The sequence below is a fragment of the Pimephales promelas genome, chromosome 19 (genome assembly GCF_988280905.1).
Source record: "Pimephales promelas chromosome 19, fPimPro1.hap1.1, whole genome shotgun sequence".
NCBI lineage: Eukaryota > Metazoa > Chordata > Actinopteri > Cypriniformes > Leuciscidae > Pimephales > Pimephales promelas.
In genome coordinates, this window is record NC_142787.1 from 14,413,726 (window position 1) to 14,436,747 (window position 23,022).

General features: G+C 36.6%; 4 protein-coding genes across 6 annotated transcripts; 2 read left to right on the plus strand and 2 right to left on the minus strand.

The window, feature by feature from the left end:
* Window positions 1-2,131: 2,131 nt before the first annotated feature.
* On the minus strand, window positions 2,132-5,928 carry LOC120469363 (proteinase-activated receptor 3). The gene is made up of 2 exons (XM_039658307.2): window positions 5,721-5,928; window positions 2,132-4,245 (listed from the first exon to the last, which is right to left on the minus strand). Exons 1-2 carry the CDS (start codon window positions 5,782-5,784, stop codon window positions 3,173-3,175), a joined length of 1,137 nt encoding a protein of 378 aa, XP_039514241.2. The 5' UTR covers window positions 5,785-5,928; the 3' UTR covers window positions 2,132-3,172.
* Window positions 5,929-8,223: 2,295 nt separating this feature from the next.
* On the plus strand, window positions 8,224-14,527 carry wdr38 (WD repeat domain 38). 3 transcript variants are annotated; one of them, XM_039658308.2, is made up of 9 exons: window positions 8,235-8,533; window positions 8,597-8,717; window positions 10,250-10,366; window positions 11,389-11,486; window positions 11,978-12,058; window positions 12,147-12,269; window positions 12,382-12,534; window positions 12,613-12,660; window positions 12,740-14,527. In XM_039658308.2, the coding sequence occupies exons 1-9, from the start codon at window positions 8,438-8,440 to the stop codon at window positions 12,941-12,943; spliced, it is 1,041 nt and encodes a 346-aa protein (XP_039514242.2). In that variant the 5' UTR covers window positions 8,235-8,437; the 3' UTR covers window positions 12,944-14,527. The 3 variants fall into 3 exon arrangements, with proteins under 3 accessions (XP_039514243.2, XP_039514242.2, XP_088980158.1); XM_089124032.1 differs by having other exon boundaries at window positions 8,236-8,533; window positions 8,630-8,717; XM_039658309.2 differs by lacking the exon at window positions 12,613-12,660 and having other exon boundaries at window positions 8,224-8,533.
* On the minus strand, window positions 14,321-17,920 carry rpl35 (ribosomal protein L35). The gene is made up of 4 exons (XM_039658310.2): window positions 17,770-17,920; window positions 16,863-16,999; window positions 16,073-16,154; window positions 14,321-14,529 (listed from the first exon to the last, which is right to left on the minus strand). The coding sequence occupies exons 1-4, from the start codon at window positions 17,770-17,772 to the stop codon at window positions 14,380-14,382; spliced, it is 372 nt and encodes a 123-aa protein (XP_039514244.1). The 5' UTR covers window positions 17,773-17,920; the 3' UTR covers window positions 14,321-14,379.
* Window positions 17,921-18,197: 277 nt separating this feature from the next.
* On the plus strand, window positions 18,198-19,022 carry uqcr10 (ubiquinol-cytochrome c reductase, complex III subunit X). The gene is made up of 2 exons (XM_039658300.2): window positions 18,198-18,369; window positions 18,709-19,022. The coding sequence occupies exons 1-2, from the start codon at window positions 18,229-18,231 to the stop codon at window positions 18,754-18,756; spliced, it is 189 nt and encodes a 62-aa protein (XP_039514234.1). The 5' UTR covers window positions 18,198-18,228; the 3' UTR covers window positions 18,757-19,022.
* Window positions 19,023-23,022: the final 4,000 nt, after the last annotated feature.

The window sequence follows — 23,022 nt, forward strand, 5'->3', positions numbered from 1 at the left end:
AGTACATAGTGACATTAGTATACTTACTACATAATGTATACTTAAAATATACTTGAACATTAGCCTACTTAAGTATACTACATAAAATGAACTTGAAATATACTTCTTTTTCGTAAGGGAGGTTTCAGCAAATTCACTGTAAATTAGGCCTTTAGTCTGTAATAAACTAATGAATATAAATGGAGTGCCCCCACTAGTTGTACATCCTGAATTTTTAAACGTTTTTATTAGCTTTCAGCTCATTTACGTTTTCAACATAATATTTGTTACTTTAAATACTTTACCTGTCGTATACTGTAAAACCCAACAAGTTAAGCTAACTCATTTCATTTGAGGAAACCGACTGCCTCAATTCAATTTAGTTTATAAAAACAATAGTTATGAGTACTCTGAACGTATTTTAATCAAGTCCTCTAAAACAATGATATTTCTGATTGCACATTGAAATTTTACACTGCATTTAAATACTTTATATAGCTGAAATTTCACTACATTGAGTAAAAACAGTGTGGATGCTATGCTACAGTCCTCAGATATGTAAATGAAAATAAAAAGAAATGTAAGCAAAGATTAACAAAATAATAACCATTAAAAGCATTTTTTTTTTCTTTGGATTTTGACAGTCATTTTTGATGCTTTACCTATAGCTAAATTCTATTGTTTTTACAATTGATGTACTTCACACACTTGTTGAACCAAAGTAAATCAACACTGAACTGATTTCAACTGAATAATGACTGTTTACTACTGTCTTTTTAGAACTGCTTTACAGCAGAATTGAATCCTCATTAATTGAATCCTCATTGAATGTGCATCATTAAGTATTTTCCTGTTAATACAGTAAAATCTGAATCTGTATTGTATAAAGAACTATATAAATAAAAGTTATTGACTTACCTAATTGATCAAAACCCAAAACTTGAAATAGATTGAGCTTTTGTATTTTCAAACGCTATAAATAAAGCTGTATTCTGCACAAAAACAGGAATAAATAAGGCCATAATTAATTTAATAATTAGGACATATTAATGTCTAACGCTTAATAATACAAACATTTTACAAGGTTTTCCTTTGCACTTAATAATATATTAATTTATTATATGTGCATTTACAATGACAATATAAGCACAAAACACTTTACTTCTGTTTCCCAGTAATCCCCACCTGCCTTGTGGTTCACATTCCTGGAAGGTTACGCTTATGAAACCATAGAGGTTGTCACGACATCGAGATGCATGAGTTCATATCAAGCATTTGAATGTTTGCATTTGCCTCAAGCACAATGGATAATTCCAACTAAAAACCACAAGATCATACCATCCATGGTCATAACCAAAAATAATAATACAAGAGGATATCATACATCAAAATGTATATATTTGTCAAACAAGAGGAGATCTTTGTGAGATAACAAAAAAAGAGAGCAGTCTAACACAACATTTTCTTATGGCTATCAGTTGTAATGATATTGGCTTTAACCTGGATTAAACAATAGATTACATGATTGTGAAATCTATAGTTGCAAGTCACCATGAAATCAAAACTGACCATTCTTGTTTTGGTTACATTATATTTTAAGGTAAAGTGTTAGTTTATTTTTAGTGTTATAGTCTAGTTTGGGGTTAGTTGTAAGTAATTATGCATAATTTACAGTGATTAATATGGTAACTACATGCAACATATGTAACAATGAAACTATAAAATAAAGTGTTACCCTTGTTTTTTATAAAATATTGCAGTGTTTATTATAAACAATTATCCATGCACATTAATATCTTTCCCTCCCTCTTGCAGCAGCATCTCTCTCTGATGATGTGTTTACTGGCGCGAGGGCGGGGCAACCTGTCACTCACATGAGATCACCCAATAGCAAACCACAACCATCCAATCATTTCCCAATGGACAAAATCAAGTCTAGTGCCTTCATTTCTTCCTCATTCGAGAAGCCATCGCAATATGAAAGAAAACACTATCGCATTTCATGTCGATTTTAAGTCTTTTTTGGCAGTTAATGCCAAATCTTGCACGTTTTTTGATGAATCAAATTCAAAGAAATGAACACCACTGGACCCTAGTGAGGCAAATGGCATTTGATTTAGGTCCATAAAACCTCAAAATAATCAGACAGTCGGGACTTTTTTGTTTTATTTGTTTTAATGACTATATTAATACTGTGCTTTGAATAACAGGTTTAAATAGAGGCATTATCATAAAAGCATTTACATTCGCTATACAAACAGACAAACTTTGCCTTGGTCAACAAGGCTTTATGTAACATTCATAACACACACTGAACACAGTCCAGGCAGTATATTACACCCCTTTCTCTCGGGGCCATTCAAATGTCTCTCCATTTGTATTCAGTATAAAAGGTGCAACTCCTGTCCAAGCGATTCAAGCCAACTGGCTGGAACTACGAACTATTAGTTCTCCTAATGGCACTTCACATATTAAATACTTTAAACCTAGATCAAGTAGGTTTTTAGAAATAAGACCAAAACAAAACAAAAAGCAGATTCTAGATTACCCCCTTTTTAGTCAATATGGTCAACATGAAATCACAATTGACCCTATATACTTAATATGCTTAATGCACTATTGTGCAAGATTCATCAAATGTGCACTACTGTTCAAAAGCATGTGGTTTTTGAAAGAAGTCTCTTCTGCTCACCAAAAAAGTAGAGTAATATTGTGAAATATTATTACAAATTAAAATAACTGTTTTCTATCATAATGTGTAATTTGATGCAAAGCTGAGTTTTCAGCATCATTACTTCAGTCTTCAGCATCACATGATCCTTCAGAATCAGAAATCGTTCTTATATGATGATTTGCTGCTCTAGACACATTTCTGATTATCAAGGTTGAAAAATATTTTTCAGGATTCTATTTGGAAATGGAAATCTTTTGTAAAATGATGTCTTTATTTTGATCAATTTAAAGCACTCTTGCTGAATTAAAGTATTCATTTCTTTAAAAAAAAAATCCAGTCATCTTTTGAACAGTAATGTAAGTGCTGGTAATCTTTTATCAAAATGCAACAACTTCCTCTGCCGTTAAAATGTTTTTCAATTTCGCCCGTTTCAACGAGTTCCCATTAAACATCCTGTTTCACTTGGAAATATGCAGGATTGCGTGCGGAAGGTTGCGCAACATGTATCTCATGTTGACTCTATGTAGAGATGCTAAGCGCATGTCCTTTGCGTCCAAGAAAGTAGCGTTTGGTTCCGACAGTCCTGGACATGAGCATGAAGAGAAACGGATCCAGAGCGCTATGCAGGCAACACAGACACACGGCCACACTGAAGTAGATGTAGAAACTCTCTGTATTGCTAACAGACAGCAGGACGTAATGCACAAAATGAAAACAGCTGCTTGGGCCGAAGCACAGGCCAAAGATAACGAAGTTAAACGTGCTAGCCCTGATGTAAAGAGCCCAGTCCTGGTGTGAGCGGTTCAGGTGCCAGACGATGGAAGTGTAACATGCTACTGTCACCACTAGGGGAAGGAAAAAACCTACACAGGTGAGGCCAAGGTTATAATAGACAAGCCACTGGTAGTAATATATGTTGTCCGGAAGAACGTCGTGGCATGTGATTATTCCAAGTTGTGTGATGCGGTAGCTTTGTTGCACTAGGAATTCAGGGAGAAGGGCAATAATAAATACAATCCAGATGGTTACGCAACCACAGGTGGTGAACGTGCGTTTTGGCAAACTCTTATAGAGAAAAGGATGCACCACGGCAATGTAGCGCTTGATACTAATGCACGCTAGTGTGAAAGTTGAGCAGTAGAGGTTGCCGTAAAAACAGGCGGTCGTGATACGGCAGGCGGTTTCACCGAAAATCCAATGGTTCCCACTGAGATGATAGTGTGTCTTCAGCAACAGGCTGAACAACAGCAGCAAGTCGGACAACGCTAAGCTACAGTACAATATCGCAGATGAAATGACCCTCACTTTGGTTCCAACGGCGACCAAAATGGCGATATTGGCGGGAATGCCGACAACGATGGCTATTATGTAGACAACTGGGATGAAGCACTTGCTCAGAGGACCTTGGAGGTACTTTTCCGTGTTGTTGTTGCGTAACTCCACTTCCACAGACGGGACGACAAAAGCTTGCAGGTCTGTTGTTTGGTTAGGAGAAAGAGGGAGGTTAACTGGGTTCGCGATTCCTTGAAAAAACCTTGGGCTGGCCTTGTCAGTTGTGTTTCTTTTGCCCTTCTGTCTTTTGTCCCTCTTTCCTGCAATTGGACATATAGAAGAGTTAGGAATAGTACATCTTACTTTTATAGATAGATAGATGGGAGGTTATAAGTGAAAACAATAATTTTTCAGGCTTCAGAGAAATAGTGGTGTTTCTACCATGTGGTGTTCCTCAGGGCTCGCTGTTGGGACCTATTTTGTTTTCAATTTAGATGTTACCTTTTGAACATAATCAGAATTATATCATAATCACAGTTATATTTATCACTGTGGTCGAATGATCTGAGAAGCTTAGATGTCCTCTATGCTGTCACGATTAGGAAGGACAAGTCTAATCGTGATGTATGCTTAGCAAATATAAAAAAAATTGGATGACTTGTGATTTTCTGCAATTCAATACTGATAAAAATGAAGAAGTGATAATAGGTCAAGGCTATATAAAAGTCAGATCGAGTTAGTTTGTGATTAGATGTTCCCCAATAGCACCAGGTAGTTAAAAACTTGGGTGTTTATTTTGACGTATCACATTAAGAAATGTGTTTCCTGTACTTTTTACAACTATTTCCAATTTGAGATTTTAAGTTTTAAAGACACAGAGAAAGTTATTAATGCTTTTTTTCATCTCATCTGGATTATTGCAATGTCCTGTTTTCTACTTTAAATCAACACGTTTTATCACAGCAGTTACAAAATGCTGCTGCTAAAGATTATTGACACTAACTAGATCTTTTAATCCTATTACTCCAAATTTAGCCTCATTACATTGGCTACCAATTACTTTTTGGATTGTTTTTAAGATATTATTATTGACATAAGCACTACATGGTTTGGCATGGTTTATACCTTTTTACATAAGTATTTGGTGGACCTTTCAAGATCACTGGAAACTGTTAGACGTCTCAGATGTTCTTCTAGTCATGGATTGTTGGCTATTCCAAGATCCAGATATAAAACAGAAGGTGACAAAGATTCTGCAGTGGCTCCAGTGTTATGGAATAGACTCCCAATGGATATTAGATCTGCACAATCTGTCTGTTTCTCAAAAACGCATTTGTATATAGACTTAGATATATGCTTTTATTAATTTGTGAAGTATTTTTGTGTGTTTGTTTTGTGGGTCCTTTGGTTTATGTAGTATTTTGTGTTTCATAATTTTAGTAAAAAAAAAAAATAAAAACTTTTTTACTTGATTGTATATAATACAATATGTAGGCTATTATGAAAAATATATAATATAAATAAAATAACATAAAACTCAAATAGTTTATTTAATGTTTATAGATGCTTTTGGAAATAATCTTTAAGAAAAAATTGAAACACAAAAGTACTTTTGTACTTGCAATTCTACATCTACAATTTTAGCAAAATCAGATTGAATGATGTAGCCTGGTATTGGACTTTTTTTTATAGTCGCCTAAATCGAATGATTCCTCGTTCATCACACACATATAGACCAATGGATTGTTTGAAGTGAATCAAAACTAAACGGTTTCCAAGAAATCGATTTGCTTACCTTTAGCCTCGGTCGCGTTCAGAAGAATGAATGTGATCAAAACGAAGAGGAAAACTTTCCCCATGACCGAGAAATACGTCCAAGTTTGTCAATTAAAAACGAGCGAATTCTTAACACACCCTGTCTGTGTGTGGAATGCAAATGAAGTCCGAATCGAGAGAGCTAAGAAGAGCCGTGTGTGACCGTCAGTGAGTCAGTCTCTCTCTCTCTCTCTCTCTCTCTCTCTCTCTCTCTCTCTCTCTCTCTCTCTCTCTCTCTCTCTCTCTCTCTCTCTCTCTCTCTCTCCATCTCTGTTAAAAAAAGCGGTCTCGTTCCATTCCGATGACATCATCTTTGTTCCCATTTGTCTTTGACGATTTTGTGTTTTTAAGGTACTCAAACTATTTTTCACTATCCAACAAGTCTTAAATCTTAAAGGCATAGTTCATCCAAAAATGAAAATTAGCCATTTACTTACTCTCAAGCCATCCTGTGTAGGCTATGACATTGTTCTTTCACAATTGGACTTATATTTTAAAAAAATGTTCTGGATCTTTCAAGCTTTATAATGGCAGTGATCGTCTGTATATTTTTTGAAGTCCATAAGTGCATCCATCCATGATAAAAGTGCTCCACAACTTTGAGGGTTAAATAAAGGCCTTCTGAAGTGATGCGTTCATGAAAAATAACTATAATTTGGCAGACGGACAGAAAAATGTTAGCTTAGTTAATGGATTCAAGCTAATATCTTGTTCCACCACATTGTGTAAGAAGGAAAGGCCTGTCAATGAGAGATAACACAAGAATAGAGGTCACAGTTCTGATCTTTACCCTACAGATGACCAGAGATGCAGAAGACAACTAAAACGACATTTGACTCGAACATCTGTTTTCACTGCATCAGTTGTCTTCCTGTGGTTATGGGTTACTGCGGTACAGTCAAGAGTGACGCAGTTAGGATAGATCAAATATAGGCCTATATCAAAGATGAAAAATACACAAGAGTGATGCTTTCCTGTTTCCTACAAATACCCACCCTGCAGTAGATGTGACTTCAGTAATTCTCGAAAACATGCATTGCACCTACACATATCCGCTTGCAGACACACACACAAACACACACACAATTTAATCATAGCCCCTTATCATGCAGGTCAGAGAGCTCAACTTCCTCTTAAAAAGTTCTCAACTGTTTGGCTTCAAGACCCAGCTTTACAAGTATCTAACACAAAACCAAATTTCCTAAAAACAAACATATTATTCCTATGATATTGTACAATAATGCACCAAAAAGAGCTTGATTTGACGCACAATAGCCTACTTGACATCGACAAAAGAAGATTTGGGATGCATTTCCTAGATAATTAGCCTATTTAGCTATCCTAATACATGATTTTTATTTATTTGTATCTAAAAAAACGTGCTTCAAATATGAGATTTTGTTTTTGCAACTGTTGTGATTCAATCAAAGTGATTGTTATTCAGTGAAGGTGAAAGGTATCATTGTTTAGGCATGTCCACACAGGATGATTAACACACTCCTGCTGCGAGCGAGCTGCGTGAAACGCATGCAAACGACCCGATAAACATCCTGCTGTTGTTGAGAGTAAACATTCAGTAGAAAGCCTACGGATCTGTCACGTCAGTTACTCTCTCTGACTGTGAGACTAGAACACAGATGTCTTCCTTACCAACAGAGTAACTCAGAAACAGCCAGGCATGGGGTATTCGTGCCTGCAGAGATCATTTCTCAAAAATATGTAACAAAAAAAACTCACACTAACATGTCAGGACTTCTGAAGGGTCATGGGGTAAACTGGTATGTTCACACAGCATGAATAGACAGTGACGCATTTAACAGGACATTGCGAATGGAAATTTCTGAAGTTTGGGTTTCACGAACTCTCCTTCAGCCTAGAATCAACTAACATGTTACTCACATATTGCTAATGTAATTTCTTTATAATATTTCAAATGGTTATTAAATATATTAGTATAAGTATATTTTTAATGAAATATCAGTTTTAAGTTTTCATGTCATTCAAGTAATATGATTTGTTTACAATGATATATTATTATATCTTTATTCAGGTTTATTTAATATGCAAATGGGTGGAATTATTTATTATGAGTCATGAAAATGAAAAGTGGAAAATTGACTGTAACATATGGTACCTTGTTTCCGCCTTTGAATACAACATAAAAAGGTTCTTGCGACTTTACATCTTGCGATTCTGACTTTATTACTCACAATTCTGAGGAAAAAAGTCAGAATTGTCAGATTAAAAAGTCTCATTATCTTTTATATTGTTTTATTCAGTGGCGGAAACAAGCCTCCATAATAGCAGGTATCTAAATATGTTTTTACTTTTTAGGATTATCTTTTTTTTATCATTCAAATCATTCCCATCTTAAACTTTTTCAAAAATCATTTTGAATTTTTTTTTTTTTTTTTGAGTTTTATGTAGCCTACTTCTTGCATGACTTAAAAAGTTCAAATCTGTGTTTAAAACTGCTACTGGCAGGTGAACACACACACACACACACACACTCAGTCAGCTTGTTAATGTGTTTTCAGAGTTAATGACTGTTTAAAGTACTGTAATAAAGCGCAGACACTCAAGAGGCCGTAACTCTGGATACAAAACCCAAACAAAAACTGAGCTGCAACACTGCAGCCAAGCTCCACGATTCATTGACCATGTTCGATTAATTATTACATTTTTGACATTTCTGAAATGTATCTTTCTCATGAAAAAGGAAGCGTGTGTCGTCATCCCTCAGAAGACTTCAGTCTGTCCAACATTAGATATTTTTCCAGACACAAAGGAGAGGTATGTAATGTTTGTTTGTACTTTAATAGACAGAGCATGTGTTGATGTTCTTGTCTGTCTCAGGTGAACTGCTGTGTGTTCTCCCCTGACTGTCAGATTCTGCTCAGCTGCTGTGATGACGGCAGACTGTACCTGTGGAACGCCACCAGCGCAGAACACCTGGCCACAGTCAGCGGACACTCAGGTGCATTAAAGGGATAGTTCGCCCCAAAATGAAAATTCAGTCAGTAATTACATTCCTTCATGTCACTCCAAACCTACAAGACTTACGTTCATCTTTGGAATACAAATGAACAAATGAAGATCTTTTTGATGATATCTGGGATATTTCCATTCCTCCATTGACAGCTACGCAACTACCACTTTGATGCTTCAAAAAGTTCATAAAGAGATCATAAAATTAATTATATGAATTGAACACAAGTCTTATGGGTTTGAAATATAACATGAGTTTGCTCTATGAATGCAGTAATAAGCCTTTTTTTAAAAAAAAAAAAAAAAACTGGGCACAATGAGATGACATTATTCTATTTACCCCATCAAACAAGAGAATGTAAAAGTGTAAAAGTATTAAAAAATTATACATTATAATAAACAGAGCAATTCCAAGAGGGTCCTCTCACCATCGATGCCCTAATTATACTACAACAGACCATGAATAACCCCAAAAATCTGGAATTCAGATAAACCTCTTCAACCCTGTTTATATGTTGTCACAAAAAGTTCAACATTTGAAATGACCTGTGGAAAACATCAATTCAATAAGTAAGCTTATCCTCAAAAAAATTATATTGACTAGAGTAATAAAAAGTCGAATGTTCTGCTATAAAACCCTGCTATCTAAACTCCATATATATATATATATATATATATATATATAATCTTTGCTGTGCAAAGATTAATTGCGATTAATCTTTTTCCAAAATAAAAGTGTTTACATAATATATTTGTGTGTGCTATGTATAATTATTTTGCATATACACACACATGCATGTATGAATACATAAGAAAATGTGTTGTTAATATATAAAATATTTATATATAATATTGATTATGTATATATATATATATACTGTATATAGTATTTATGTGCAAATAATTCTTAAATATATACATGCATGCATATATTCAAAATTGCTAATAAAACCCTGCTATCTAAAATCCATATATCTATATATGAAGAGTTCAGATGCAAAAGCCTCTAAATGCCATTTGAAATTTTCTTCTAGAATGATCATTTTTATCAAGCTTGTATATTTAAGTTCAGTGATTTCACTTAAATGGCAATGATAATTACCTATTAATTGTTATTTAAGTGAAATTACTGAACTTAAATATACAAGTTTGATAAAAATCATCATTAAAGAAGAAAATTTCAAATGGCATTTAGAGGCTTTTGCATCTGAACTCTTCATATGTATATATGGCATTCATTGATGAAGTAAACCTATACATTTTCTAGGGTTTTATTTGCAGAACTCAAAAACACTCAGAAAAGACAAATCCAAGGCCAGACCAAATCCAGAGAAACAGGTAAAAGATGAATATGACAGATAGAAAGTAAAATGTACAAATACTTAAAAAAGTGCCAGATAAACACAGTAACGAGTCCATCCAGTGGTGCAGTGGGTATGACATAGCCTATAGCTATAGAAATGAGGGCAAATGGGCAATTTTGTTTATTTCTTTGTTCCCATTTTTGAAATAAACCCACAGGTCCAGTGAAATCGTGTGTTTTCTCCACGGACGGTCAGCTGTTCGCGAGCGCGTCCCACGACTGTACCGTCAGGATCTGGTGCAGCTCGAGTACAAAATGCACACACATACTGACAGGTGTTTACGTTCATAATCACCGTTCTCTTCCAGCACCTCATTGCAGTACACAAGATCCAGGGGGCGGAGTCGGATCCAGATCTGATGGGTGGAGTTGGTAGGTTTAGGGGTGGGTTTATGGATCAGGGGTGGAGCTCAGTAGGTTTAGGGGTTGGTTTAGGGATCAGGGGGTGGTGGTGGGTTTAGGGATCAGGGGGTGGAGCTAATTAGGTTTAGGGGTGGGTTTAGGGATCAGGGGGTGGGGTTGGGTTTAGGGATCAGGGGGTGGAGCTGAGTAGGTTTAGGGGTGGGTTTAGGGATCAGGGGGGATCTGAGTAGGTTTAGGGGTGGGGTTAGGGATCAGGGGTGGAGCTGGGTAGGTTTAGGGGTGGGGTTAGGGATCAGGGGATGGAGCTGAGTAGGTTTAGGGGTGGGTTTAGGGATCAGGGGTGGAGCTGGGTAGGTTTAGGGGTGGGGTTAGGGATCAGGGGATGGAGCTGGGTAGGTTTAGGGGTGGGGTTAGGGATCAGGGGTGGAGCTGGGTAGGTTTAGGGGTGGGGTTAGGGATCAGGGGTGGAGCTGGGTAGGTTTAGGGGTAGGTTTAGGAATTAGGTGATGGAGCTGGGTAGGTTTAGGGGTGGGTTTAGGGATCAGGGGTGGGGCTGGGTAGGTTTAGGGGTGGGTTTAGGAATTAGGGGATGGAGCTGGGTAGGTTTAGGGGTGGGTTTAGGAATTAGGGGATGGAGCTGGGTAGGTTAAGGGGTGGGTTTAGGAATTAGGTGATGGAGCTGGGTAGGTTTAGGGGTGGGTTTAGGGATCAGGGGTGGGGCTGGGTAGGTTTAGGTATATGTAAGGTGGGATTAGTTTGATCTGGATCTGACTCTTCCCCATGGATTTCATGTTCTGCAGCAGATGAGCCCAAATAGGCCTAATTCATTGCTTCATCATCAGCAGCAAAAATAATTATGATTAAAGTTAGTTTTCTGCTTTATAATCACCTCTAGAAGTATTTAGCCTACGTAACCATGTTGATGTTAGCTCAGGTCACACGCGGAGTGTGGAGACGGTGAGCTTCAGTCCGGACGGGCAGTGGCTGCTGTCGGGTGGATGGGACAACAGAGCGCTGATCTGGAGAGTCCGGGTGAGAAAACAACACTTCTATTGCTAGCTCAAGAACTAATGTCTAAAACAAGCACGCACTTCCCTTTTTAAAATATACATAGCCTAAATAGAGTGACAAATGTATTTAACCGAGTGAAACAAACACTTCCCTTTTTAAAATCGTACTTCAAGAGACACCTTGTAAGAGTGGTAGGCTACTTGACTAAATAAAGACACATTAAATATTTTCATGTATAAAGAGCTATTTAAGTAATGTGAGAAAAATATTAAGTGCATAATACTTTGTCTATTATATAATTTTTACACTAAATTATATTTGCCTATATGTTACTTTCATATACCCCCTTACTTTCATGATCTGTATATAGCATTAAAATGATGTGGGATAAGTTTACTTGCGGTTAAAGGGTTGTTTCAGATCTCTAAACATGATCTCTCTCAGGACAGAAATCTTGGACACTCATCATGTAGTAACAGGTGTGTTTGTGAATGTAATGTTTGGTGTTTCAGTGTGGTGAGATGTTTGAGGAGTTGCGGGGTCACACTGCAGCTGTCCAGAGCAGCGTCTTCTCCTCAGACTCGCAGTGTGTGGTATGAGTCTCACGCTCTCTCTGTGTCGCTTGTTTTGAGCCGTTCAGCATGAGCTGCATCACCTCTTCTCTCGTTCTCTTCGCCACAGGCCACGGGCTCCTGGGATCGCTCCGTAAGAGTGTGGAAACTTCACGGCGGAAAGGAGGTTGTGACATTACAGGGGCACCAGGGAAATGTGGCCTGTCTCTGTTTCTCTGTTACTGGGATGCTGGTGAGCAGATTTGTTGTTGAGAGTGAGCTTTGGTATTTGATTCAAGATAATAGGGACATTTAACAGAAAGTTCAAAAGTATGATTTATGTATGTATTGCATGTGTGTTTTAGGCCTCAGGCTCATGGGACGGGACGGTGCGTGTGTGGTTGCCAGAGCGTTCCACATGTCTGTTTGTCTTAGGAGGTTGTGAGCGTGTGTGGATCAGGAGTCTGGCCTTCTCCAGAGACGGACGGGTTTTGGCATCCGCCGCTGAAGGCGACATGGTAAAATAAACACGGACTCATTCACACACACACACTGACTTTGCTGCACAGCTTGACTTTGACACGTCTCTTCGCTAGGTGAGGATTTGGGATACGATCACTGGAGCTTGTATGAAGAGGCTGAAGGTCATCATGAACCTTTGACTGGTCATTTTTAGCATTATGATGACATCACAAAGCCTCATAATGTGCGTGTGTGTTTCAGGGTCATAAGGACTCAGCGTTCGGCTGTGTGTTCAGTCCCGGCGGGGAGCTTCTCGTCTGTGGATCTGAGCAACTGGATGAAGAGGAGGATGAAGAAAAAAGCACAGAGGAGGGAAGTGAGAGATGGACGAGTTTAAACCGAGAACAGGACGATAAAGATGGCGCTTGTGCGGCCGTTTGTAATTTGAGCTTGCAAGGCTTCTGATTCATTAGCCAACTTATTGTATTTTCACTGCAATGCTGTGAATGAGAGAGACTTTCAATTCATTATCTGCTATGTTGAAGAATAGTGCAGTAAACTGTCAAACTATTTTAACAGTACTAACCAATGCGTTTATGATTATGATAATACATTTAAATTAAAATAACAAATACAGCTTGCACCATGTTTTGTACACAATTTAAGTGATGCTTGGCCATGCATGCCATTCTGATTACATATAAATTCTTTTCTTTTTTTATTTGATTTTATCATGTTTCTATTCTACAGCCAGAGATTATTAAATATTATCTGGAAAATACTTAAATAACTTTCTGTAAAAAAAACAAACAAAAAAAATAGGTATAAACCTTTAAAATCTTTAATAAAAAAAATCTTTAAAAAGGATTTGTTTGTAAACAATCATAATAAAATAAAAGATCACAAGCCCATTTTTTTCTGCGATCAAAATCACTTAAAACCCGTCGCAATTATTATTTTCAAAGTAAAAACTTCTTTTGAGCATTTGAAGGCAAGATTAGCTACAAATACAAAAAGTGTAAAAATAATAATAATAAAAAAAATAAATAAAAAAATCGAATACAAATGTTATTCTACTTAACTTCATCCAAAAATAAAAAATTCTGGCATTTCACTCAAATTGTTGCAAAACCGGTATTGTTGAACATGTTTTTTTTTCCCATATGGAAGTCAATGGGGTCAATTAACTTATTTTGTGTTCAACGAACAAACTCATACAGGTTTAGAACAACTTTAGGGTGAATAAATGCCACCATTTCCATTTTTGGGTGAACTACCCATTTAAATCTGTTCATGCTGCAGACTCTTCTCAAATTAATAACCTAAACAAGCCCTTTAAAAGTTTGTATATATTATTTTAAATATCTTGTTTTATTCTACTTTTAAATAACTTTAACATTTTGACTGCAAGGGTATCAAGCATACTATAGATTCCAACAATTTTAATGGAAAACCCCCCCACTTAAATCACCCCAGTTGCAATATAAAAACAGATAAAGAGTGACTGTACTGTAGCCTATACAGTCCAACAGCACATTGCTTACACCTAAACATAGGTGTCAGAACATGAAACCAAAATATTCAATTATGAAACAAACATATCATCTGACAGCAGATCCTGAATCAGGACATTGTTTTCCTCAGGCACGCTTTGACCAGAGTCAAGTATTCATGCACACCTTTTAAAATAAATCTTGTTCTCAAAGTAACATTCTTATTTGTTTCTTTGAACTCACCTTTTGAAAAACACTGATCTAGATAAGGTATGTATTATATGCAATCACCACTTCACATTTCTCAAGAATCCCTATCGCTGCTTCAGAGAGAGACACAAAGACTGGAGACTCTTAATTCCAGGGTGGGGAGTTTATTTTTTTCTCATTGAAAAACAGTACAGCCTCTTAAGCCTTGATGGCGAATTTGCGAATGGTGTAGAGGCGGGACTTCCTCTGCATCTTCTTAGTCATCAGGTTCTCCTCGTGTTTTGTCAGCTGACGACGGATGGCACGGGTCTTCTTGGGCCTCAGGTCCAAAGGCTTGTACTTCTTACCCTGAAAATGAAGAACAATTGTTAGAATATATTGGACTGACATTTACAAACACCTTATGAAAGCTGGAAAACCTTCCATATTAAACGTAAAAGAGCAGTTCTCAGACTGAAGAGTTTCCATAGATTTTAACTAGGGATGCACCGATATGAAAGGTTTGGTTGATACCGATAATGCTTAATATTTGAAAGCAGAGAAGCGATATATGGGCCAATAAATCTCAATCCAAGTTTATTTAAAAGCCCAAGTACAGTCTCACCATTAAAAGTCATGTCACAAACACACAATTATAGTGTTCTCATTAGAATTGCATGTAGCCTTTATGACAGTTGTGCTGCACATGCATGTTGCACTTAACCATTTTCCTTTCTTCATATTTCAAGAAATTCAAAACCCTGCATCTGCAAGGAAATAATCCATTATTTTTTAAATTATTTTCCCATAATTTTTTTTCTATTGGGCCGATAACGAGAACATAAAAAGATCTGCTGATACCATTTTGGTGCCCAACACATTAGGCATCGCTGACATTGTGCATCACAATATTTTTCCTTTGCTCTTTCGAAGTTTGATACAGAACGATCCCTGTTTACCGTTTAGTAATGAACAATCAATAACTAGAATAGCATCAACCATTTCAAAGACACAAAGTGACTTCTCCAAGAATTTCGAGAATTGGAAAGTCCGTAAGATAAGACAGCATGTAAAGGTTCTGTCGGCTGCTCACAGCAGATGAGAGTCATTTAAAGACTCTGCTGTGAACAGTCGTGTTTCTTTAGCAAGAGAGTATTCACACTATCTCCACGTGTGCAGGAGGAGTGCTGGGTGATCGTTCTTGCTGGAGTCTAAACGGATGTGTCGTGTAGTTGTGGGTTGGAGTCTAATAACAATGCATGTTATCTGAATACAGCGATTGCAACATGACACTAATGACCATCACAGCTTCCCACTTCATACGAAAAACTAAATGAACACAGAGCAACGCTGTTCTTTAAGCAGCAGAGCACACTCCACAAACTTTCCATCATGAACCTGCCTGAAGAGACTCATGTTGGTGTCTAGATCATAGTTGGACCTGCAATATAGCATGATTTTCTTTTAAGTCATTTTGAACTTAAAATTGACCCATTTACTTTGTTGGCACACCTAACAAGTCTTGTGGTGAACAGTTAATCTGTTAAAGTTAATACAGAAAAAAAAAAAATTTGTTTGTCGAGGCAATCTTTAATTCAAATCTGAAAATTTGCTTGAATATTGTTCCCTGTCTGATGTCAGTTTGATGGCTTGGGATGAATATCCTCAACCACTCCACCAACCGTCAGGCTGGTATGAACAAGGGATGGTGAGTGCGCTAAAGTAAAACCCGCCCTCTATTCATTCTCTTTCACTTGGAAATACATCAACACTGCAGTAAAAACGGTTGCAAGATCCGGTTCAGAGACTTTGACATCTAGACCAACTTAAAATGAGTTTAAGGCATATTTCCAGCAGTGAAACAGCATCTTTGCTCAAGTATGAAAGCATGTTTTAGTGGTATTAAACTGACCTTGTAGAACTTCCTCAGATTCTCCTTCTGTGTCTGGTTGATTACTGTAAGTACTCTAGCGATGGACTTGCGAACCACGCGGCTGAAAGAGAAAACAATTATCAGAATAATGCTTTACATTTTCAAATGTAGACTTCAACTGATTCACATTCAACAGAGAAGGCTGAATACTATCAAAAATGTTGCAAAAAAAAGGAACACATTTACATATAGTGTTTGAAATGAACACCCGCCAATAGTGGGTAAAAATCACCTGTGGCAGGTAACGCTGTCAAGTCGCTAGCCAGAAGACAGTTAATTTTCAACATCCTTTTTTGTTATTTGTACTGTATTGATCTGTCCACCTCAAATACAGTTTGTGAAAGGGAGGATATGGCTCGTTTTGTTTGAATAAATGAATGTATGAAAGCCAAGTTTTATATTATATATGAAAAAAGGTAGTTAACCTACATTTAGCAAAAAAAAAAACAAAAACAAAAAACAGAAGTTGAAAGGCTGATAACTTAAATTTAGTAGCCATAAGTTGGTCGTTGAGTGAAAGTTAATTTCAAACCCTGTGTGTGAGATATATATACACACACTTTAACATACATGCATACATAAACCTTGAGTGTTCTTAAGTCTTCAGAAGACACTAAAAAAGCAAAAATTCACCCACATTCCCATTATACTAAAGCTGGCACTGCATTGCAGGAGGGGCCCTGAAAAATTGTTCTTCCAATACAGCACATTCAGGCCAGAAGCATGCATCCACAAACAGTAAACTCTGTGACTCCCAGCAAACACTCACATCTTGGAAAGTTTGGAGGCAGCTCCACCAGTAACCTTGGCAACTCTGAGCTGGGACAGTTCCACCTTCAGATCATCCAGCTGTTTCAGCAGCTCCTCCTTTTTCTTCCCGCGAAGGTCCCTGGCCTTGATCTTTGCCTACAACAACAATATCTATTAGTATTATTTCAAACCAATATATTACATGTTAAACCAGGGGTGTCCAATCCTGCTCCTGGAGGGTCAGCCAGCATCCAGCTAAGTTTAGCTTCAAGCCTCCAACCACAATGAAACGCACCTGAATCTGATAATCAAAGACTTTATAGGAAAACTAACGTTATAAACTTCTAGACAGGCGTGTGGGAAAGAAAGCTAAACTCTGCAGGACAGCAGCCCCCCAGGACCCCTGCGTTAAACCATGTTATTGACTCGTGGGATTTGGTGTACACATATCACAAGCAAACAAATGCAGTTATTATGGATTGGTTTTCTTTTATTTCCTAACTATAATATCACGTATTTCTGATGATGATCCTTTGAAAACTTAAAACATGTTAGGTCACACTGAATTTAACCAATGTCGTCTAAAAGCGGTTGTTTAGCAATCTGTCATTTTGAGTCCGAAGGCGGTTGACTGTTGAAATCTACAATATCAAAACGTAGTTCCAAAAAAATACTATTTCGTACCTATCATTGCATGTTTCAAGTTGTAAAATTTTATGGTACGGCTACGCTAACAGGCTACACGCACATACCACTGTCTCGTTTTATCAATTAATTTCCATTTTATATCAAGGTCAACACTTCAAATACTGTGCTCAAACTCTAGCGTAGAAGTCAATGTGTATTTTAAACGTGTTCTCGGAGCTATTAAGCATGTATAATCGACCAGATTGATTTAGATTGTTGGGTTTCGGGAAAATCCTCACCATTTTTCTCGATGGCTGCCACAAGAAAGGAAGTCGCAGCGGTCACGTGGGAAAATCAACCGGGTTACGGTAGAAACTAAACGACTGTGCGAGAAGGGGTGGAATCTTCCATTCCACTCTTAAAAGGGGTGTTTAATCTATTATTGATTAAATGAAGCTATAATTACCCTCAAATGTAAAAGTAATAACTAAATTGAATGGTAAATACGCGAAATATAAGAATGATATAAGATTCATAATTTATGTTGGATTTCTGTTCCAAAATATTCAGTGTGTTAGATATATATGAGAAATAATGTTACGAGTTCAAATAGGTATGTTGAAGTAAGAAAACGAAAATACTAAGATAAGTAAAGTAATTAATTAAAAAATATATTTGCTTTATATACTCATTGGTCGACGGATTTGATAGACAGCTCATCGCCCCGCCTCTTCTTCCGGAAGACTCCATTGACCATCATGGCGCTCGTAAGAAGTGTCTACAATTTGCTCTTCAGGAGAACGTCAACTTTCGCTATAACCATTATGGTTGGCGCTGTTGTCTTCGAGAGGGTGTTTGATCAGGCTGGAGATGCGGTATTTGAAAGCATAAATCGGGGGGTAAGTTATTTTTCCGTTTTATTTAGTTGATATCTTCATGACCCACCGGCAGACTGACCTTGATTAGCGCGCTGGCTAACTGCAACTAAATATTCAGTGGGATGAAAATATAGACTTTAACTTTAGGCTAAAAAATACATTTTAGTTTGGTAATAATATAATTTTGTTTTAATAATGATCAAATATTATTAAACCATTCAAGGGCATAATACAACATTGTGATGCTAACGTTACCTCTACATCTGGAGTGTCTGTATAAATTCTGTAACGTTATCTGTAATGTGTTCTGCTCAACATGTGTGATCTAATTGTGTGTGTGTGTGTGTGTTTTTTTTGTAGAAACTCTGGAAAGACATCAAACACAATTATGAAGTGAAGGAAGAATAATCATGCTTTGATGCAGCTAGTGGAGCCTTTATTCTGCCATCATCCCATTTCCTGATGAGACCCTGTTGGATGGTCCACCGGCTTCTGCAGTGTCTTCGGCCACCATGTACCATCTTCCAGCCGGATTGTCCTGGGGATATAGACATTTACGGAACCCTGTTAAAATGTCACGTGACCACCTGTTATTGTGTGACGTGTCCCATTCTTCATGATTTGTAAATGTGTTGCTAACTTGATTCTGTTTGAATAAACTCAATGACCCAGAATCATTTAAAATCTGGTGGTTCTTTTATATATAATCAATGCAAAAGGGGATTGCAGGTCAGAAACCAGATGATAGATTTACTGCTGGTTTCTTTGAGTTCTTATCTAGTTACTTAAAAGTTACATTTACAACAGACCTTATTTTACTCATGAATTACCCATTATAAAACCCCATAGAAAAATCTGCAAGCAAATTAGTCTTCTGTGTTCTGACGTCAAAAATGGAAATTTAAGGCCCTTTATGTGACACCATTTCAGCTAAACTTTTTTATTTACATGACAACTGTGTTCATGGGCCTGAAAATGAGTTTCAAAGTGCATGCTTTTGAAAATGATATTGTTATCTTCTCCATAAAAACTACAAAAACACGATTTTATGATAATGTTCAGTCTATTGGTGTGCGTTTTTTTGTTTTGGGGTGACATCACCATATATACCGGCCATGCTTGTATAACAGTGCTTTCAATCTTTTTCATGGATCTACGTATGTGAACGGAATCGCTTTGACAATGTTGTCTTTCCTATAGGAATTTGTTGGATAGACCTTTAATATAGCATTTACAGTTTTACTGATTTACTGTTCCTCTAGGGGGGTTCGGGGGCATGCTCCCCCGCAAGAAAATTTTGTACATTTTAAGGTTAAATGCATCAATCTCGTGCTCTTTGAGAGATCAAAATTAACAGCTAGCTTCAACCCATGAACTGTTCGTTGAACAAAGAAAACGCATTGATTTGTACCAGGACAATAAACAGGGCTCAAACATCTTTTTAGTTGAGTCTCAGTCTACATTACATTATCAATGGTGTTTTAGGATCCCAAACAGTTATTATAATAATGTAATAATGATTTATGTAATTATTCCTATGACGTAAAATCCATAAAGCTTATAAATGTATTATATAAATGAAAATGAATATTTCAAAAGTAGCCTATATTTTAGTCTACATTACACTATAATATAGGAACATTAAAATACTTTTGTCCTTATTTCTTCACTTGCAAGAAATAAACCCTTGAGCTTGTATTTAGGAGAAAACACAAGATGACCATGATGATTGCGTGAGCAAAGTGCACACTTTTCTACAGTTAGGGTGATACACATGACTTAAAATGTGATATTGTCCCCACGCCTCTTGCGTTTCGTTTGGACACACACCACAAGGTGTCACTGTGGCCACAAAGCTTCAGCACTGCCACTTTGAGCTCGATTGCTGATGCTCTCATTAGCATACGGAGAAAGAAATGTTGGAATAAATAAATGTGGAAATAATTATTTGTGGAAATAAATAAATGTATAAATAAATAAATGTGAAAATAAATAAATGTAGACATAAAAACATAAATACATAAATGAATGTGGAAATAAAAAAGTGGAAATAAATAAATGAATAAATGCATAAATAAATAAATAAATCTGTGAAAAAAATACAATTATACATAAATATGGAAATAAAAGTATAAATACTCATTTATTTGTACTTTTTTACATTTCTTTGTATATTTATTTATGCATTTATTTTTTGTATTTTTGCTTTTTTACATTTCTTCGTATATTTATTTATGTATATATTTATATTTAATTAAGTCAGCTTGTATCTATCTTGGTACAAACTGCGAAACTGGTTTGTGTACAGGAGAGGAGACAGACAGCAGACTGGACCAGAATATAGCCTGATTTAAGATAGTCTGACCACTTGGTGTCACTAGAGCACTTTTTAATCTCATTATGGCATCAGTGTGAATAGTTTGCTCGCTGAACACTGATTTTTCGTTGAAGTGAAGTTAGAAAGCTCATTCAGTGCTTTCAGTGCAATGCGACAGGATGAGTAACAGGGGCGGAGCTACATGGTGGCCAGGGGGGGCCACGGCCACCATTGGTCAAGGCTCGGCCCCCCTGCCGGCCCCCCCTCCCAACCTCACGGGAAAATACATTTAATAATAATAAAAAATAAAAATAAAAACTCCAGTAACGGTCTAAAAAGGAAGCTGAAATGTATGCATTTTTTAATCAAGTCATTGGTCACTTGTTGGGTCTCGCCCCCATCAACAGTGCGAGACATAACGTGCCTGCATTCTGACAGCGCTTGGGCTGTTTACACCTGGCCACTTCATGCGTTTTCTCAGATCGGATAGCTATCTGATTTATCAAAACGATTCCATTTACACCTGGTCAGATAAATGTGTTTTTGCAAAATGGATATAAATCCGATCTTCAATTCCCGCGTTATATACAGATTTAATGAAGTGCACGTCACCGAAAGCAACAGATATGAGCTGGATTTATTGATCATCGGCTAATTTCAAAATCAGCAAAGACTGTGATAAGAGAGAGCGGCAACAGAACTGGTAAGATCATTTCGTTTCTTTACTTTTAATGAAGATGGTAGTGTTAATCGTCTGCGACTTACTTTCACTTTGATTTGCGGCGCGTTGGCTTGCGTTCAGCCGCTCATCTGAGGTGATGATGCGCGTCGCAGTAGCGTCGTCATATCTGACTAAAATAGCATGACATGTAGCCTGTAACACGCTCTCACGCGTTTCTTTTTTTAGCATTTTTGGGAGTATTAACATTTACATATGTGGTTTCAAGAACAAGATGCATTTACACTTGTCCAGTTTCGTCTGGAATGCGGCCCAGACCACCTCCTGAAGTGGTTTGAGTGATCGGATTCAAATCCGTCTCGAATGCGTTTCGGAGGGCATTTACACCAGGTCTTTTCACGATCGGATAGCTATCCGATCACAGAAAACACATGAAGTGTCCAGGTGTAAACGGCCCCTATAATGTAGCATAGGGTTCTTTAATCAACTCCGAAGGACATTTTATGCTAAAAAAGGTTCAAAACTGACAAGAAAGAACCATTTTGGCTAAAGGGGCTATTATTCATTCATATATTACATTATTCTGCAACATTTGTAGTTGTTATTAAATTATTGTTTATTAAATTGTTGTAGTAACTTAATATCACATTTTAATCATGCAGATTTTTAGAGGATAAAAAGAAATGGCACTCTTCGTCTGATATTGATTAATTACATTTTTTAATCACCATATATTGAATTTTGTGATCATTCACATGCATTGCATTTTAAGGGTTCCGAAATACGTAACGCTTTAGAACCTTTTAAGGTTCTACGTATATTGAACCTTTTCTTCTAAGAGTGTAATTGTTACAGCAGACACAAAGCGAACAGAACATTTCAGGGTAACACTTTAGAATACGGTTCCTTCGTTAATGAATAACTACACAAGAACCAATGAGTAACACAATATTAACAATCTAGTAACTATTATTAACTAACAAGAAACTCTGATTAACAAACTAGTAAGTAATAGCGCACAGATGAAAGTGGTAGTTCACTATTAAGTAATCAATAACTTCTATTTTTTTAATACGTCCCAGAGAACTACTGAAAAAGTTTATTAACAATCTAGTAACTACTATTATCTAAAATAAACTCTTATTAACGAATTAGTAAGTAATAGCTCACAGATGAAAGTGTTACTAGATACTTCTGTGGGAATTACTAATTATTTGGATTCGTATTATAAAGTGAAGATCATTGGAACTAACTAGTAATTACTGAAGTGTTACTAAAGACATTTTCTAAAAGTATACTAAAGTTCACCAAAAATCTCAAACGGTTGCACAAATCATGACTAGATCATGTAGTAACACTTGAGTCATTACTAGTTAGTTCCAATGATCTTCAATTTATAATACGAATCCAAATAATTAGTAAGTAATAGCTCACAGATGAAAGTGTTACTAGATACTTCTGTGGGAATTACTAATTATTTGGATCCGTATTATAAAGTGAAGATCATTGGAACTAACTAGTATATACTCAAGTGTTACTACATGATCTAGTCATGATTTGTGCAACCGTTGTATTATCACAAATAAATTGGATGTTGCACTTAAAATGCAATGGTTTACCTAAATAAATTATTGCCTAATATGACAATTCATATTGTGTCTTTCTGTCATTTGCACTA